This window comes from Penaeus monodon, chromosome 30, assembly GCF_015228065.2.
Source record: "Penaeus monodon isolate SGIC_2016 chromosome 30, NSTDA_Pmon_1, whole genome shotgun sequence".
NCBI lineage: Eukaryota > Metazoa > Arthropoda > Malacostraca > Decapoda > Penaeidae > Penaeus > Penaeus monodon.
Window position 1 is genome coordinate 11,499,149 of NC_051415.1, and position 596 is coordinate 11,499,744.

Sequence of the window (596 nt, forward strand, 5' to 3'; positions counted from 1 at the left end):
GCACATTTGATTCTTCGATATACACATCATCACATTTCAATTTCATTTTTTAAAAAGATTTCTGACCACCGACCTGCACGTAATCGTCCCTGTCTGCGCGGGTCTGCTCGTGGAATAGACCGAGCGCGTGGCCCAGCTCGTGCCTGATGATCGCCGCCTGAGGGTGACACTCGTTTCTTCAGTCTGGTTCGGGTTTATCTCCTTATTCTTATATTTGTTTACACATATTTGGCCCCTCGCTGTTTATGCATGTATTAATCAAGTGTTTATCCTATTCTGTCGCTGTTTGTTTGGTCTTGTCTTACAGCCTTGGTTAAGTGTTTATATATGTATCTATTGTGTTTAGCTGTTGCACCTTTGTTCATGCGTTCATTTGTATATTCAGTTGTGAAATAATAATTTGTCATGACAATATTGCAAACCTATTTGGGTTAAAAGATCAAAAATTGATTTTAATATTTTTAGTGATATTAAGGACAGATGAAGGAATAAACTCTTGATACATAGGTCTATCTATCGGCTCTTCCTTTCAATTCCAATTACTAAGACTTCATCTAAACATCACCATATTTATATTTTCAATCCGTGTCCCCGTT

At 37.8% G+C, this 596-nt stretch overlaps 1 protein-coding gene across 1 annotated transcript in view; it reads right to left on the bottom strand.

The window, feature by feature from the left end:
* The window catches only part of LOC119592350 (protein SpAN-like), an 11,053-nt gene that overhangs the window by 8,260 nt on the left and 2,197 nt on the right, over positions 1–596 (bottom strand). Inside the window, exon 3 of the mRNA XM_037941177.1 lies at positions 74–157. Within this exon, the coding sequence (XP_037797105.1) occupies positions 74–157 (84 nt within the window). The remainder of the gene's footprint in view (positions 1–73; positions 158–596) is intronic.